At 41.0% G+C, this 15,610-nt stretch overlaps 1 protein-coding gene across 4 annotated transcripts in view; it reads left to right on the top strand.

The window, feature by feature from the left end:
• Positions 1-1,438: 1,438 nt before the first annotated feature.
• The window catches only part of Ric3 (RIC3 acetylcholine receptor chaperone), a 58,074-nt gene continuing 43,902 nt past the window's right edge, over positions 1,439-15,610 (top strand). For all 4 annotated transcript variants that reach the window (XM_059269113.1, XM_059269114.1, XM_059269115.1 and 1 more), the window contains exon 1: positions 1,439-1,600. In XM_059269113.1, coding sequence (XP_059125096.1) covers positions 1,477-1,600 — 124 coding nt within the window. In that variant the 5' untranslated portion in view covers positions 1,439-1,476. The remainder of the gene's footprint in view (positions 1,601-15,610) is intronic.

Genomic DNA, 15,610 nt, shown 5'->3' on the forward strand with positions numbered 1-15,610 from the left:
CTTTTTGTGTTGTAAATATTCATTATCCAATTGGTAGGTGGCTAGTGAATCACTAAAATGTAACTGACTAGTACTATACAATCTGAAATAATATTTTGGATATATCAGTTTAAATAATACTTAAATTAATTTCACACATTTATTTTAACCCATTTAATACAGCTATTTGAAATTCTGAATTGTGTTTCTACTGGATGGTGTTGCCATGTGCCTTACATAGTTTTGACCCTTCTCATCTGCTATCCTGTTTTCTAGCATTCTGTTTAGTCTTGTAGGTTTATACCCTTTTTCATTTTGGGAAGTGTCTAGGGGAAAGCAAAGATAAATGCATGTGTTACACCCTCCATGTTTAACTGGAAGTTCTCCTTATACTTTCCAGGACCTAGTTCTGAGAGCTACAGTCTCAGGACTTTATGACTGGTCACCAACTGCATGGCCAGCTAAAATAAATTACTGGTAAAGTTCTCTGAACATGGCAGGAAACTTAACTTTCTTTGCTTGATTTTCCTTGAATGCACCCCTGGCCCCTCTCACCTGTCTGTCTATTAAATAAAGAGCTCAAACTACACCCCAGCAGAGCCTTTCCTGACTCCTCTTTGCAGCTGAGCTGACTACGGAGTCCAGAATTTTGTTTAGATACCCACCTGTTTCTCAGTGGAACCCATTTGATTCATCACACTCTGTGATGCTAACTTCAGAGTTTGAAGTGTACTTTAAAACTAAAAGAACATTTGTTAAAGAAGTAGAGACAGGTGGCATAGGGTTAAGGTTTTGTAACATGGAAAGGCTGGCTGAAAAGCTTCATAAGGATAGTTGTTCTAAGCTGTTTCTTCAGATGAATTTTTGACAGATGAAGATGACATCAGGGATTTTCCAGATATAGCAAACAGAATGAATAAAAGTCCCCTTTTAAACAAGGGGACTTGTTTCTTCAAAACAAGAAAATTAGTAGCAAATGAGTCATCCTGTTTTTAAAGAGCATTGGTAAGACTAGATCGTGCAGGCCCTTAAGGTCAGATAAAGAAATTTGATGTCATTCTGAAGGTCATGGTAGGTTCTGGAAGGCTTTGAGCTACCGCGAGAACTCAATAGTTCTGCGTTTTGGTTTTATCGCCTTTGGTTGCAGAAGGAGTTGTGGAAGCGATGTGCATGAACTGAAGTTGGGGAAGTGAGTTCCTCCTGCAAATAAGGTAAGGGTTTAGAGGTGGGTGGTGAACAAGGATAGAGAGGAACGAAAACCCGCCAGATTTAGGCACTAGGATGCCCGTGCCTGGGTGACAGCTGGACTCGGGCGAGCTGGAAGCTTGCGGTTGACACACACCGCACCGCCCTAGGGCACTCGGGGTAGCGGAGGGGTTACACGCGTCTTGTCCCTCGCGCGCCGCCGTCTGCGCAGCCCGCGGGTCCGTTGTGAGCCGGCTTGTGCGCTGCGGTTCCGGTTCCGGTTTCAACTCCTGGGCTCCGCAGTACGCAGCTATGGCGTACTCCACCGTGCAGAGAGTGGCTCTGGCCTCCGGGCTCGTCCTAGCTGTATCGCTGCTGCTGCCCAAGGCCTTCTTGTCCCGCGGGAAGCGGCCGGAGCCGCCGCTGGGCCCCGAAGGTGAGCGCAGGCGATGCTCGCGGGCGGTCTTGGCCTCCCAGGCCCACACCATTCCCCTCAATGGCTTGCATGTCATCCTGTCACCTGTGCCTGAACTTAAGAGTCAGTAGGTTTCCCCTTTCTACCATGAGTCTGTAGGAACCTTAGTTGGTAGTGGAGTTTCAGCTTGGTTTTGGGTGCTCACTGGTTCAGCCTTTTGTTGCCTCTTCTAGTACAACTTGATCTGGGGTTGGTGCTGCACACCTGAAATGCTAACATTCCAGAGTCAGGAGGATCACTGTAAATTCAAGGCCAGCCTGGCCTCCTTAATGAATTCCAGGCCAGCCAGCGCTACATAGTAAGACCCCGTCTCAAAACAAGAAAATTTTGTTCAATAATTTAAACCATTCTTTCTTCCTGAGGCAGAGATAAGCAAGTTATTGTACTCCTCATGCTGGTTAATTCTTTTTTTTTTTTTTTGGCATGAGTGTGATGTTTCAAAATCAGCCCCCTTGACTATTACACTCTGGCAGTTTTACAGAATCTGTAAATGCATGGTTCTGAATGCTGGGAGAATGGACTGGAACAATTCCCTGTTGTTCTCAAAGTTCTGCTGGTAACTTTGTCTTGTGAATAATCCCTGTAACATCCTTGAGCCATGTGGACAGTCGGTGAACGTTTCCTCTGATTTCAGCCTGTTGGTTGCTGGACAGCTCCCTTTGAACTGTAATCCTCTTTGAATTTGTGCATATTGGCTGTCCTTCCATCCTCTGGAGCATTAGAGATTAAAAATACTATAAATGCAAAGCGCCATGCTCTAGGGGCTAAAGGCAGGTTGAGCACATTATTCTGCCTGCAGAATGTGTTTGATGAGCTTTCCTTGTAAAATTGCCATTGCACCCCCCCCTTCTGTCATAACAGAATTCAAAAAGTCTTGCTCATTTTTCTTTCCTGTCATTGTTTTTTGTCTTGAAGAGTGATGATCTTTAAGACCGTCTTCAAAATCTGTGAATAGCTTAAAGAAGTACTATTGAGTGTGAGTGGAAGACACTTCTGCTTCTCAGTGTTGTAGAGGGTATAGAGTTCATTGTAGATGTGACTTCCTTCCCTTGAGAACCCAGACACTTATAGTCAGTGTTCCCATCTTGAGGGTTTTGCCCTTTCTATTTTTTTCATTCCTGAGATGCTCATCTCTTGCTTCCTTCTCATCATCAAGTTTCTGCTCAGATGCATTCTCTTTAGATTTTGCCCGATGACCCCAGTTAAAGTAAAGCTTCCCTCAGGACCACTTTAAAGGTGGTCTTGACCAGCAGTTATGGTATATCCTATCATATGTCATGCACACAGTGTGCAGACACTCACGGAATTCCAAGGAACAGGAATTAAGTCCCCGCCTCAGAGAACTCCGGGTTTAGTAGGTCTAGTAGAGGAAAACAGATGAGTACCAACGCATCAGTTGCTGGTATTCATCTGGTCTACACTGGGAACAGTGGAGATGAACATATGCAACAATTTGTTATTGGAACTTAACAAAGGCTTTATAGTTTTTTCTTTCTCTTCCACCCCAAGATCTAGTACATGTGCTATGCAATTTGTCTGTTTAAGCACGAGTCAATTTCTTTTGCATATTCACAGTTGTGTAGACATCACCCCATTAAGTTTTCGAACATTTCATCACCACCCCCCAAGGTAATCTGTACATTTTAGCTGTTATCACCCTCCACATTTCCCCATCTGTAGTCAAGGGCAGCCAGGCATCTTTTTCTCCCTCTGTAGAATTACCTATACTCTTCCTAACTGGCTTTTTGTTTTGTTTTGGTTTTTTGAGACAAAGTTTCTCTGTGTAGCCTTGGCTGTCCTGGAACTCACTCTGTAGATTAGACTGGCCTCAAACTCACAGAACTCTGCCTACCTCTGCCTCTGAGTGCTGGGATTAAAGGTGTGTGCCACCACTGGTTGGCCTGACAAACTTTTTAAAACTTGCATAATGTCTCAAGGTTCATTTATCTTCTAGCATATGCTTCATTCCTTTTAATGGCAGAATACTAGTCCATTGTGTTGATAGGTCACATTTTACTGATCTCTTTGTTAGTTGAGGATATTTGGGTTTTTTTGTTGTTTGTTTGTTTTTGTTTTTGTTTTGTTTTGTTTTTTTTTGCCTTTCAGCTCTTAGGAATAATGCTACCATTTGTTTAAAGATTTCTGTGTGGACTTATATTTGTGATTGGAACTAAGAGTGTGATTTCCTAGTTGTATAGTTATATTTTACTTTTTGAGATACTGCCAGACAGTTAACAAAGCAACTTTACCACTTTAAAGGCCTATTAGCAGTATGTGATGGTTCTGATTTCTCTGCATCTTGCAAATTGTAGGGACAAAGTTGAAATGACTACAGCCATCTTGGGTCATAACCACCATGATTGCCCTTGAGTAATCCTAGTTAACTTCCTGGCATAGTTTGTAGACAAAGCCTTTAGAGTGGTGTTTGGGACTGTATGAGCAGAGCCCAGTGCTGTTAGAATGTGCCTGACATCTTTGACATTAGCTTGAGATAAACACGGTGTGTTCCTGGGTTTGGAGAATCCATTCTGTCCTGATGGTGACAAAAGCATCCTTCTTCTGACCCAGATAATGGAAAGTCACCAGTCTTTTTGCTGTTTTGACCACCATACTTCAGAGACATTCCTAAGAAGACTGTTTTTTTTTTTGGTTTTTTGAGACAGGGTTTCTCTGTGTAGCTTTGCGCCTCTCCTGGAACTCACTTGGTAGCCCAGGCTGGCCTCGAACTCACAGAGATCCGCCTGGCTCTGCCTCCCGAGTGCTGGGATTAAAGGCGTGCGCCACCACCGCCCGGCCTCATTGAATGTTTTTGATCATGGGTTGGATATTGAATTTTACCAAATGCTTTTACACTGTCAAGGTGATTGTGTGGTTTGCTTTTAATTCCATTTAAATGGTATTTACATTAATTGACTTTTAGATATTAAACCAACCTTGCATTCTTTGGCTAAAAATGAAGAGGCAACTCTAAAGTGTGTGTGTGTGTGTGTGTGTGTGTGTGTGTGTGTGTGTGTTTCTTTTTCCTTTTTTTTTAAACTGTTGAGAACTAGGACCTGACCTAAGGTTCCCTGAGGCCCTGATGCATGGAGAAGAACTATAGCTCCTTTTCTAAACCAGGAATATGCTTGATAGAGCCAGTAATAGCATGGGGCAGGGCTGTGGGGGAGCTGTGGTTTAGGATCCTGAGAACCCAACTTGTCTACCCTAAGGGGCTATGGTTATCTATCCCAAGGTGTAGCATGAATCTTAAAAGTTCTTATTAATAGAGTCAAACCCGAGGCCAGTTATTTGGGTCAATGCTGGTAGATCAGAGAGACAAAACAAGCCACAGCTATCTCACCTTGCCAATTCCTCAGCTGGTCTTGTTTCCTCAGACTGGAAGCTTCTGTGTCCTCATCCCAATGGCCCTCAGCTGAGCTGCTGCTCAAAATCCTGAACGCTTAACCAGCCAAAATGCTTAACCAGCCAAATGCTTAACCAGCCAAATGTTTAACCAGCCAAATGCTTCCAGTTTCTGGTCCTCACACCTTATAAACCTTTCTGCTTTCTACCACCACTCCCTGGGATTAAAGGCTGCTTTCTGGGGTTAAAGGCGTGAGTCACCATGCCTGGCTGTTTCCAATGCGGCCTTGAACTCACAGAGATCCAGAGGGATTTCTGTCTCTGGAATGCGAGGATTAAAGGTGTAAGTGCCACCATTTTCTAGCCTCTGTATCTAGTGGCTGTCTGTTCTCTGACCCCAGATAAATTTATTAGGGTGCACAATATTTTGGGAAACACAATACCACCACACCAAGGCCCTTGAGATATCTTATGTTCCTTTTTTGCAACATTGCTAGATTAGCTTTCCACTGTCTTTGTCCCACTGTATAATTTTTTTGCTGGCATTGTCCCACTTTCCCTTTCAGAAAAAAACTGTATATAAGATAATGTACTTCTTTTTTGTTGTTGTTGTTGTTTGTTTCAAGACAGGATTTCTCTGTGTAACAGCCCTAGCTGTCCTGAAACTCACTTTGTAGACCAGGCTGGCCTCGAACACATAGAGATCCACCTGCCTCTGCCTCCAAGTGCTGAGATTAAAGGAATGCGCCACTACTGTCCAGCTGGTGCTATACTTCTTAATAAGCTTGCTTGGCAAAGGACATTATTTATGCAAGACCTCTGACCCCAGCTTTACTGTCTTCTTTATCTTCTCTTCTCCTGGAACTCTCCCTTAGACCCAGTCATTGAAGAATGACCTACTGGTGGAGGTCATTAACCATCCAGTGGAAGAGAATTTCAAATAGAGGAAACGTAGGGTCTTGAAAAAGGCATAAGAGTTTTGAGGTCTGAGACCAAAGATGTTGACAGAAAAGACCAAGTCGTAGAACTTTTTTCTGCTATAGTTGAGGAGTCTGGATTTTATCCTAGTCATCATAAGTTACAAGAGAAGAAGTGTTGTAAACTGTTCCAGTCTTGGGTGACTGATCGTTTACCTCAATAGGAACAGGGGAGAAAAAAGGCCACAAGATGTTGTCCTTTTTTTTTTTTTAAGGTTGCTTCCTTTTAAGCCACAGCTGTCTGAATCAGCAACTGCAACTCCACTGCTACCAGCAGCAGTTAGGCCAAGGGCCGTAGCTGGAGGGAATTCTGTTCCCTCCGGCTCCAACTCTTTCAAAGCTACAAGGGAGCTTAACTAAACCTTTCTCCCTCTAAGGAACTCAAGATTCAAAGGTTAAGGTGGAATTCTGCTCTTTTGAGAGGCTGAATAGCAAGTAGCTCACCCCCTCTCCTTGCTCGAGTCCTCCAAAAGCTTCTCACACCTCCTTATAAAACCTTTCTCACCTGGCTCCTTCCTACCACTTCCTGTCAGCTAGATGCTGACTCAGCCTCCTGATCTCAGGTGAATTATATTTAATCAAACACATCTTTCATCATTAAACACACTTTCCAGAGCATGAACAAAAGTAACACACCTTGAAATAATATTCTACCACAACCAGACTTTATTACTTGTATCTCTGGAGTTTTGTTTCTTCCTGCTATGATATCTCTAGCTCCCTTATCCACTCCTCATATAATGTAGTTGGAAATGGCTGAACACAGGCTACATTAGAAGAGGCTTCTAAAATTGCAAATAGCAGCAGGTATAAAGCAGTCTGCTCCTGAGACAATCGTCTCCCTTCATATTCCTTTTAAAATTATTAACTGAGTTTGCTGTGAGTTTTTGGCAGTCTCTCTGCTGACTTTGCTGCAGTGTAGTAAAACTCCAGGGTATTCCACTTCCTTTAACAGTCATCTAGGGTTGTCCATTTTATAATGTTCACTTGACATTTTGGAACCAAATATAGGACTTTGTAGTTTTCTCTGTTACATTTTTCCTGTTTAAGTTTGTCCTGGCACTTCAGCCTCTTGGAATTCTCTAAAGGGAATTCATTGTTGAATTTATGTCTTTATCACTTATCTCACTATATTGATTAAAAAAAACTTTGTTAAAAATGTTTCAAACACAAGCAAAGGTAGATTATGCAGTGTCTACACCCTCCCCACCCCCTACCTTCAGCCTTGACTGTGATCAGTGTGCCTTTGTGCTGGAGCCTTTAGATTATTTTTAAAATATATCACTTATTAGCAATTACTTTTAAGATCACAGAAACATTTTTGTGTGAAGGCCTTCATGCATTTATTAGTCTTTGAATTGCCATGGTCCATCCTCCTCTGCCTGCTTGCTCCCTCTCCCTTCAGCCTGTTCTCTATGCAGAAACCATAATAATCTTGTTCAAGCCTATCTCAGTTAGGGTTCCTGTTGCTGTGAAGAGACACCAGCATGACCATGGCAACTCTTATAAAGGAAAATATTTAATTGGGGTGGCTCGCTTACAGTTTCAGAGGTTCGGTCCACTATCATCATGGCAGGGAGCATGGCCATGTGCAGGCAGACACAGTGCTAGAGAAGTTGCTGAGAGTCCTACATCTTGCAGGCAACAGGAAGTCAACTGAGACACTGGGCAGTATCCTGAGCATAGAAAAACCTCAAAGCCTACCCCCACAGTGACACACTCCTTCTAACAAGGCCACACCCACTCCAACAAAGCCACACCTCCTAATAGTGCCACTCCCTATGAGATTGTGGGGGCCAATTACATTCAAACTACCACATTCCATTCCCTGGCCTCCATAGGTTTTTAACAATATCATAATGCAAAATGCATTTAGTCTAAATTCAAAAGTCCCCATAGTCTATCACCGTCCCAACAATGTTTCAAAGTCTAAAGCTCAAGGTCTCTTCTGAAAAAGACAATTACTAGTTAGCAGATATATTTTAGATAGACAGGTCATCTTCAAACCCTTCAGAGATCTACAGAATATGGCATTTAAAATGTTTTAATAACTTAGAAAATTGACTATGAGACATGTCGGCTCCTGGCAGTACCAATCTACTTCAGAGAGAATATGGGCATTAAAGAAACTGCATATGGAGTTAACTTTCATTGTGGCAAAAGTTAGCCACTGGACAACAAAGTATCCTCGAATCAACTGCTGACAACAGGACAAAAAAGACAGACAGGACACGAAACAAAGGACTATTGATTCTTGCCAAAACAAGTGTGGTTATGGCTTTATCAAAAGTCATCTTCTGAGGCCAGGACAATATGGCACCATCCCTGAAGTGGCCTTTGCAATCCAGAAAAGGTACAATGCCCTTTTCTTTGAAGGCAGCTGAACAGGCAATGGGCTGATGGCTTCTGATGTGCAATGGAACAACAGCTGAAACAGTTATTCTTGAAGAGTAACTAAGCTCACGCCTCTCAATAGTAGAATGGCATTTAATAGAGGGATGTGGAGAAGAACGGGATGCTGAGATGAAGCCACATATACACAGCCAAGAAGAATGGACAGGTGAATTCAAAAACCATCAACAATTTCCAGAATTTAAAATCCTGAATCATGACATGACACTAGTGGAATTCAGGTGTTTCTGGTACATGGACTGCTCTCACCCAATGTGAGGTTGAACTGTTGACCTTGTGTACATCCTACTTCACAATTGAGTCTGTCAGATAAGCTAAGCCTGTAGGCTGAAGATGATGCCTCCCACTTCGGAGAAACCTCAGGTGACTGTCCAGGCAGCTGGCTGTTTCTGTCAACTCACATTTTTTTTTGGAAGCTGCTTGCATGCACTTCCTGTTTTTATTTTTGTTAGGTAATATTATTTCCTTCTTGGGTCTCTGAGGGAGTTGAAGATTAATTAGTTATAGTTGAAGTTTTTCTTATGTTAGTTATAACTTTTTTCCTTTTTTCTTTTTATTAAAATAGAAAAGGGGAAATATGGTGATATTTTATTTGTGCTGAAATGTGATTTTATTTGTATGTTAATAAATAAAGTTGCCTGGGGGTCAGAGCTAATAGCAAGCCATAGCAGAGCTGGGTGTTAGTGACGCACGCCTTTAATCCCCGAACTTGGTAGGCAGAGCTAGGTAGATCTCTGTGTGGTCAAGGATACAGCCAACATTGGAGACACACGCCTTTAATCTCAATACCAACCATAGAAGACTTGGAGGTCTGTACAGACAGGCAGTGACGAGGCGGTCATGTGGTTGGGTTTACAACCAATGAGAAGGCAGAACAGAAAGTTTATATAAAGACAAACACACAGGAAGTAGCTCTCTCTTGGCTGAAAAGGATCGCTGAAGCAGGAAGGGTAAGGCTCTTAGCTCTGACCTCTTGGGCTTTTATCTTTACATTGGCTCTGTGTTTCTTATTTAGTAAGATGGTTACTTCTACAGATTCATGCAATCTCTTAACTGTAATCCCCTATAAAATCAAAATAAAAAAGCAGATCACATACTTCCAACATATAATCACATAGGATATACATTACCATTCCAAAACATAGGGAAGGGAACTGCTAAGTTCTGCTGTTTGCTGGGCCTGGAATATGGCTCCCTCATTCAATTACATCTCTACCAATTTTCTTTGTTTCACTGCCTAAATTTGGCTGTCCTTGAACTTGCTCTGTAGACTAAACTCAAAGATCCACTAGCTTCTGCCTTTTGAGTGCTGGGATTAAAGTTATGCCCCACCACACCTGACTTTAAGTTTTTCTTTAGTTTCTTTTTCCAAGTTGGAAACTTAGCTGGGTAGGCTCTTGCCCTGAGATCACCACTCCCTTTATTACATTTCTTAATCTGTTTATCTCCTTGAACACAGGGCTTAGCTCTATTCCACTTAACTCCATTCTTTTTCTCCTTTTCATTATAAATCTTCATTAGAGTTATCACTAATAACTACATAACAGAGTCTGTACTAGGTTGTTTTGAGATTTCCTCTGCCAAAAGAATTAATCTAAAACTTTTCACTTTAGCCTCAGGTAGACTCTTTGGACAAGGGCAAAAAGCATCCACTTTTTTCAATAAAATATCACAAGAATGATCTCTAGGCAACATACTAAAATTCTTCTCCTCTGAAACCTCTTGATCAAGCCCCCCACAGTTCATCAAATCACACTCAGCACCACTGCCTTCCATGCCCCTACTAGTATGGCCCATTAAGCAGCACTTAGCCTAAGTTGACACAGCTTTCCCCTCCTCAGAGCCCTCCAGTGGCTTCCACACTAGCTGGGATAAAGAGGCAAAGTGTGACCTAAAGCCTTTATGTGACCTAAAGCCTTTTGTAAGCCTTGTCCCTAGCTCCTTCTGCTTTCCCCTCTCTTCCATGTTGTTTTGGTCACACTGGCCATCTCCTGGCTATTTCTTGAACATTCTGGACATGCTCTTGCTTCAAGGTGCTTTTATGTTTGGTTCCCTCTGCCTGACGGGCTCTACTTTGCTCTATCCATATGTCTTTTCCTCCTCCTCCTCCTCCTCCTCCTCCTCCTCCTCCTCCTCTTCCTCCTCCTCCTTCTTTGGTGAACCAGTGAGTTTATTGGGGTGACTTGCAGAGGCATAAGTGACTCAAAGACAGTTGTGTGACTGAAAGTCCACCTATATGAGTCACAAAACTCAGAAGGTAGGGCCAGCCTGAACTGCACGGCATGATCCTCCCTGTCCCTAATCGCCCAAAACTGCCTGCCTTCTCTCTCTCTCTCTCTCTCTCTCTCTCTCTCTCTCTCTCTCTCTCTCTCACATACACACACACACACACACACACACATGCACACATGCACACACACACACACACTCACAAACAGATTTTTGAGACAAGTTTTCTCTGTGTAGCCCTGGCTATCCTGGAACTTGCTGTGTAGACCAGGCTGGCCTTGAACTGACAGAGATCCATGTGCCTCTGCTTGCCAATGGCTGGGATTAAAGGTGGGAGGAGCCACCACCATGTGATTTAGCTTAATCCTGTCTCAACATTTTTTTTTTTTTTGGTAATGGGTTTGTACTGAATTTCATTAGAATGTGCTTTGACATTCTAGTTATTTGAATTTATCCTGGTTAGAATTATTTTCTCAATAAAAATCTCTTGGCTTTATAAAATTTGGAAAAATTTTAGCTATTATTCTTCAAATATTTTCTGCATCCTTTTTTTTTTTTAGACTGTAATCACACTTATTTTAGACTGTTGTCTCAGGTTCATACTTTCCTTTGAATTGCTGAGCATATTTATGACTCTTTTAACATGTGTCAATTCCTTTTTATTATTATTATTATTTTTTTAATGCCGAATTCCAATATTCCTATCATTGTTGTCTTCCAAGCCCTTTTTTCTTCTCTTGGTTATGGATCACATTTATCTGATTCTTCAAAAGACTAAGGATTTTGAATTAGATGCTGAATTTTGCGCGTATTACAGTTTATCTTAATTAACTTCATTTTTTTGTTCCCCAAAGGGCATTTGACCTTGTTTTGCAGTTACGTAAACCGTGGACTAGCACAATCCTTTAGGGGTTGCTGTGGGGATCTATCTGTTAGCATGGGTTTAAAACAGTCTTTTTTTTTTTCATTTTTATTTATTTATTTATTTTTCTATTATCAGCTTTATACAATACAAATTCTTTTTTTGGGGGGGGGGTTTGAGACAGGGTTTCTCTGTGTAGCTTTGTGCCTTTCCTGGAACTCGCTTGGTAGCCCAGGCTGGCCTCGAACTCACAGAGATCCCGCCTGGCTCTGCCTCCCGAGTGCTGGGATTAAAGGTGTGCGCCACCACCTCCCAGCTACAATACAAATTCTTATCCTAATAGTGAAATGTTTCACTGAAGCTTGCCCAGTAATTGAGTAAAACCAAAACTTATTATAAGCCACAGTCATCCTAGGGTCCCTCCTGCTATGTAGCCTTCCTGGTTCTGTGGGTTGCAGTCTGATTGCCCTTTGCTTTATATCTAGTATCCACTTATGAGTGAGTACATACCATGTTTGTCCTTCTGGGTTTGGGTTACTTCACTCAGGATGGTATTTTCTAGTTCCTTCCATTTGCCTGCAAATTTCATGCTGTCATTGTTTTTCTCTGCTGAGTAGTACTCCATTGTGTATATGTACCACATTTTCTTAATCCATTCTTCAGTTGATGGGCATCTAGGTTGTTTCCAGGTTCTGGCTATTATGAATAGTGCTGATATGAACATAGTTGAGCATGTGTCTTTGTGGTATGATTGAACATTCCTTAGGTATATGCCCAAGAGTGGTATGGCTGGGTCTTGAGGTAGATTGATTCCCAATTTTCTGAGAAAATGCCATACTGATTTCCGTAGTGGTTGTACAAGTTTGCATTCCCACCAACAGTGGAGGAGTGTTCCCTTTGCTCCGCATCCTTTCCAACATAGACTGTCATTAGTGTTTTTGATCATAGCCATTATGACAGGTGTAAAGTGGTATCTCAGAGTCGTTTTGATTTGCATTTCTCTGATGACTAAGGATGTTGAGCATTTCTTTAAATGTCTTTCAGCCATTTGAGATTCTTCTTTTGAGAATTCTCTGTTTAGCTCTTTAGCCCATTTTTTAATTGGATTGTTCAGTATTTTGATGTCTAGTTTCTTGAGTTCTTTATATTCTTTGGAGATCAGTCCTCTGTCAGATGTTGATGAAGGTCTTTTCCTATTCTGTAGGCTGTCTTTTTGTCTTATTAACTGTGTCTTTTGCCCTACAAAAGCTTCTCAGTTTCAAGAGGTCCCATTTATTAATTGTTGTTCTCAGTGTCTGTGCTGCTGGTGTTATATTTAGGAAGTGATCTCCTGTGCCAATGTGTTCAAGAGTACTTCCTACTTTCTCTTCTATCAAGTTTAGTGTGACTGGATTTATGTTGAGGTCTTTGATCCACTTAGACTTGAGTTTTGTGCATGGTGACAGATATGGATCTATTTGTAATCTTTTACATATCGACATCTAGTTATGCCAGCACCATTTGTTGAAGATACTTTATTTTTTCCATTGTATAGTTTTGGCTTCTTTGTCAAAAATCAGGTGTTCATACGTGCATGGTTTAATGTCAGGGTCTTCAACTTGATTCCATTGGTCTGTATGTCGGTTTTTATGCCACTACCAAGCTGTTTTTATTACTATAGCTTTATAGTAGAGCTTGAGGCCAGGGATGGTGATGCCTCCAGAGGTTGCTTTATTATACAGGATTCTTTTAGCTATCCTGGGTCTTTTGTTTTTCCATATGAAGTTGCGTATTGTTCTTTCCAAGTCTGTGAAGAATTGTGTTGGGATTATAATGGGGATTGCATTGAATCTGTAGATAGCTTTTGGTAAGATGGCCATTTTTACTTTGTTAATCCTATCTATCCATGAGCATGGGAGATCCTTCCATTTTCTTATATCTTCTTCAATTTCTTTCTTTAGAGACTTAAAGTTCTTATCAAACAGATCCTTCACTTGTTTAGTTACTGTTATCCCAAGATATTTTATATTATTTGTGGCTATTGTAAAGGGTGATGTTTCTGACTTTTTTCTCTTTTTTTTTCTCTCTCTTTTTTTTTTTTTTTTTTTGGTTTTTCGAGACAGGGTTTCTCTGTGTAGCTTTGCGCCTTTCCTGGGACTCACTTGGTAGCCCAGGCTGGCCTCGAACTCACAGAGATCCGCCTGGCTCTGCCTCCCGAGTGCTGGGATTAAAGGCGTGCGCCACCACCGCCCGGCAATTTTGGTATGTGGTACCGCTCCAGAAAATTGTCCATTTCTTTTAGATTTTCCAATTTTGTGGAGTACAGGTTTTTGAAGTATGACCTGATGATTCTCTGTATTTCCTTGTTGTCTGTTGTTATGTCTCCCTTTTCATTTCTTATTTTGTTAATTTGGATATTCTTTCTCTGCCTTTTGGTTAGTTTGGATAAAGGCTTGTCTATCTTGTTGATTTTCTCAATGAATCAACTCTCTATTTCATTGATTCATTGTATTGTTCTCTTTGTTTCTATTTTATTGATTTCAGCTCTCAATTTGATTATTTCCTGGTGTCTATTCTTCCTGGGTGACTTGCATCTTTTTATTCTAGAGCTTTTAGGTGTGTTGTTATGTCATTATTGTGAGATTTCCCCATCTTCTTTATGTGTGCATTTAGAGCTATGAATTTTCCTCTTAGCACTGCTTTCATAGTGTCCCATAAGTTTGGGTATGTTGTACTTTCATTTTCATTGAATTCTAGGAAATCTTTAATTTCTTTCTTTATTTCTTCCTTGACCTCCTTCTTCTTCATGTCTTCACTGAAATGACATCTGATGTCTTCTCTGGAGGGTTCTGAGTAAAGTGTGTCTGTAGACTTCTGGCTACTTCAGTTAAAGTTTCAGTCTCCTGAATCACTATGTATACTCTTCCTGCTTTATTTTTCTTCTCAGTATTTATCATTATCTTTATAGTCTCTTTTCCCACTTAGAAAGGAGGCCCCATTAGGGCAGGGATTTATGTTCATCTCCTCATGGCTGTATGTCCAGCTGTAGATCAGGGATACATAATGTAGATAGTATTTACTGTACACATGGAAGAATAAATGAATTAGTGCATGCTGCCTCTTAGGTATCAAGATTTTCACTATTAGAGTTTGTGAGCTATAATCATCACCATTAATTGTGTCATTCTTTATGGTTACATAATTGGTATTGCCTTCATGTGCTAAACTAGTATGGATTTTACAAATTATATTCACAAAGAGCTTTAAGTGAGACAAATATGTTGTATGATACAAACGAAAATAAAAATATGTATTCATTAGAAATATGTCCACATTTTAACAGTTGTTATATCTGGACTGTAAGATCATGGGTGGCTTTTATTCTTTACATGTTTCTGCGCTTTTCTTTTTTTTTTTTTTTTTTTTTTTTCGAGACAGGGTTTCTCTGTGTAGCTTTGCGCCTCTCCTGGAACTCACTTGGTAGCCCAGGCTGGCCTTGAACTCACAGAGATCCGCCTGGCTCTGCCTCCCGAGTGCTGGGATTAAGGGCGTGCGCCACCACCGCCCGGTTCTGCGCTTTTCTTATATGGGTATATAGTTCTTTTATGATCAGAAAAGAATATATAATGGCTCTTTCTTCCCATATCCCTAGCCCCGCAACTGGAAGACTTCTTTTCAGAATCTATTGGAGAGCTACAGCATGCCTGCTTCTCTATAGTGTTAGAGTTCACCAGCCACTCTATGTTCTGCAAAATGCAGCAATAATTATCTGGATCTTTTTCAGACTTCAGCTTTACTTGTGTAATTCATACAATTGTCTTTAATTCAGTGACTTTATTTCTCAGTTCTGTTGGTAGAAATTATTTGATGAATAGACTTGATCATACCTTCCTCTGGAACTTCCCCACTTAGTATTGTTAATTATCCATTTAATCTGAAGGTTGCCCCTGTTGATAGAATGCATAGAAGCTAAAAGCCAAGAAGTTCTGCTTTTTCTGCATCATGTTTATCACCATGCAAGTTTCCTTTTTGCTCTAACCTCACTAAGAACATTGTTTATTTTGTTGACATTTTTGCAGATTTCAGCTTGTTTTGGACCATAGCCTCCTTGCCTAGCTTTTGGAAGTCCGAGTCACTCATGCTGATTGCTTCTGTGTTTGTTCATCTTTT

Source organism: Peromyscus eremicus, chromosome 1 (assembly GCF_949786415.1).
Source record: "Peromyscus eremicus chromosome 1, PerEre_H2_v1, whole genome shotgun sequence".
In the NCBI taxonomy this organism is placed as follows: domain Eukaryota; kingdom Metazoa; phylum Chordata; class Mammalia; order Rodentia; family Cricetidae; genus Peromyscus; species Peromyscus eremicus.